This window comes from Buceros rhinoceros, unplaced genomic scaffold (genome assembly GCF_000710305.1).
Source record: "Buceros rhinoceros silvestris isolate BGI_N320 unplaced genomic scaffold, ASM71030v1 scaffold2117, whole genome shotgun sequence".
In the NCBI taxonomy this organism is placed as follows: domain Eukaryota; kingdom Metazoa; phylum Chordata; class Aves; order Bucerotiformes; family Bucerotidae; genus Buceros; species Buceros rhinoceros.
The window spans coordinates 26709-29784 of record NW_010421363.1 but is presented as its reverse complement, the minus strand read 5'-3'; the positions used below and the strand labels follow the sequence as shown (position 1 = coordinate 29784).

The 3076-nt window shown below is 36.9% G+C and overlaps 1 protein-coding gene across 1 annotated transcript in view; it reads left to right on the top strand.

The window, feature by feature from the left end:
* The window catches only part of GABRA2 (gamma-aminobutyric acid (GABA) A receptor, alpha 2), a gene marked incomplete at its 5' end in the record, with an annotated part of 31311 nt that extends 29186 nt beyond the window's left edge, over positions 1-2125 (top strand). Inside the window, one exon of the mRNA XM_010139605.1 lies at positions 1584-2125. Within this exon, the coding sequence (XP_010137907.1) occupies positions 1584-1892 (309 nt within the window). The remainder of the gene's footprint in view (positions 1-1583) is intronic.
* Positions 2126-3076: the final 951 nt, after the last annotated feature.

Sequence of the window (3076 nt, the reverse complement as noted above, 5' to 3'; positions counted from 1 at the left end):
ACTCTTTCCAGTAGGTTATTACAAGTTCCTTAGTTTAGGAGTGCTGCAAACCAGTGAATCTATGTATAGCATTACAGACTTATCGCACCTGTGTACCTATATATATGTCTAAAGCCTCAAGCTGATACTTATTACCTATACATTGCTGTATCTATCTGTAAACATGGCCTCTCCATTGGACTGCCATTGGCTGAACTTTAGCCATTTGAAAACATCCACAATCATGTAAAAACACAGAAGTGCTGAGGTTTGAAGGGAACTCTGGAGAACATCAAATTGAAGTCCCTTAGTCCAAGCAAGGTCAGCTAGTGATGGTTGCTCAGGGTCATGTCCAAAAGGTTTTTTTAATATCTCTCTCACCAGATATTTCTATACATTGATAAAATTTCCTTCTGAGCCTTCTCTTCTCCAGGCTGAACAGTCCCAGCTCCCCTAGTCATTCATACAGATGCTTCAGGCCTTAAATCACCTTTGTGGTCCTTCGCTGAACTCACTCCAATATGTCCTTGTCTCTCTTGAACTGGGGAGCCTGGAACTGAATCTGGCACTCCATATGAATCTCACCAGGGTTGAGTCCAAGGGAACGATCACTTCCCAATGTTGTTTTTAATGCAGCCCAGAAAGCTTTTGGCTTTCATTGCTCTGAGGGAACATTGCTGGCTTGTGTTCATTGTGGTGTCGCCCAGGCCTCCCTGGGTTTTTTCACAAAGCTGCCTTCCAGACCATTAGCCCCAACCTCTACTGGTGCATGGGGCTATTCCTCCCTAGGTGCAGGACTCAAAGTTCCCTTTGCTGAACTCATTAAATTCTTGCTATTTCATCCCACTTTTCTTCTGGTTTTGGGGCGGTTTTTTTAGGTTCTAATCCCCATTTTCATCACTGTTATGCAGTTTCTAAAAATAACTTCTGAAAAATAGGAATAGTTCTTGGGCTAGTTCTTAGCTCACTACTGCAGCTACCAAGCTGGAGCCCTTCTTTCTGACCTCTGTGAGTGACTCTGTATGTAGATATACATGTAAACACACACATATTTCTCCAGAATCTCTTAAAAATGTAGATCATTACTGAAATTCCTTTATTTATTGGTGGTATGTTATGAGATGTTAAAATAATATAATGTTAGATTTATGTGGGAAAGATGGCCTAATTTTCACTTTATTAAAATGCTGGGTAAGCTTTTTTTTTTCCAGTCCACCCATTCACTTCCAGTTCTTTTAACAGAGACCATTTTAAAGATATTGCAATTCTGTTGTAAGGAGCCAGATACAGTGCAGCTAGAGAAAGTCCAACTCTTTTCCATTTATCCTTACAATCACACTGACGGACCTTTCCTCATCTAACTTCAGTAGGGCATTTGATGGTGCAGGAGTCCATGTTCTTAGAGCATTCTTATGTTACCTGTGCCGCCCTTTTGGATAGAGTAGAAGTGTCTTTATATTTGAATTTATCACTGTGGTATTCCTGATATTTATTTTAACACACTCACACATACTCATTTGTTTCTTCTACATTTGAAACTATGTTTTATTGTCTATGCTGGCAAATACACATTAAATATTTAACTTCATGCTGTCTTCCAATAGAAAAAAGAAAAAGCATCTGTCATTAAGAAAAACAATGCCTATGCAGTGGCTGTTGCCAACTATGCTCCAAATATTACCAAGGACTCAGTGCTACCAACCATCTCCAAGAGTGCTACAACTGCAGAACCCAACAAGGCAAAACCAGAATCGAAGCCACAGGAAGCAAAGAAGACATTCAACAGTGTTAGCAAAATTGACAGAATGTCTAGAATAGTGTTTCCAGTCTTATTTGGTACTTTCAATTTAGTGTATTGGGCTACATATTTAAACAGGGAGCCTGTCTTACTTGGCTTTGCGCCATCAACCTAAAAGCTGAATTGCACTGAGGACTCAAAGTATCATTCTAATCAGATAGGTTGTTTGCTATGTACAGTACGACTAATAACTGCTAATCTGTGAACCATTATGTACAGAGTGTATATAGGTGTCTTATCTGTGTATCTCCAAAGGAGGGACACAGTGTTAATTCATGGGTCTGTAAACAGATAGCACCCATGGCAAGTATAGCCAACTCTTTAAAAGTTATACCCAGGGGAGTTCTGATAAACTAGGATTCAAATATACAGAATTATATTCTCTCCATACAATGAAATGATGATCCTACATAATTAGTATTTTTTTAATTTAAAGTTAAAATATTTTTCTATAACGTAACTAATTCTACTTTAATGAAATAAACTGTCATTTAAAAAAGTGATTTTTTTAAAAAGGTGCAATTGTTTCATACAAGAGCAGTATCCATGTACATAACAGAGTACGGAGGTCACACACTTTTACTGTTCACAAACATTCTGGATACTACTTAGGCTGAAGAGGTAGTAAAGACTACTATAAGGTCTCCTAATTGATTTCAGGGAAAAGCAAGTGTTAATCCAATTTCCAATATCAACCACCTTCTAGTAGTGAAACTCTTATTCTTTTCACTGTTTTATTTATTTGCTGTTGCTATGCCAGATTGTCTGGTTCAGCAAAGTTGGATTTTTTTGCTTTTTACTTTTGTTGTTGATTGGATTATTGTCAGGTTCAGAAAAGCACTCAGAAATTTTTCAGGGTTAAGTATATCAGTAATATAATCTTTTTCTTTGCTTAATGTTATCCTAAAACCTGCCATTAAAATATTTACCTGTATTTGTCCCAGAAAGCATTGTTTTCCAGGGAGATAAGGACCACAATTTGAGTTCAGGAAATTGTCCATATAATAAAATTTACTGCCGCTTCTGTAAATTGCAAGTTTACATTTCGCTGACATAACTTTACAACAACTTTGTATACTAGAAATGGTTTTGCTAAGATTTGAATGTTATTTTTTTAAAAAAAGGTCATGCATCATCAGTAGATATCAACTCTATTTCATATACACAAATATAACAAAATTGGAGCTGCCATTTGCAATTTTATATGACCATTTAATACTGATCAGGAAAATTTTTTTTTCACCTGAGCCTTTGCAAAGTTTCTGTGCCCCTAAAGGCCTGGTAAATCATGACATAATT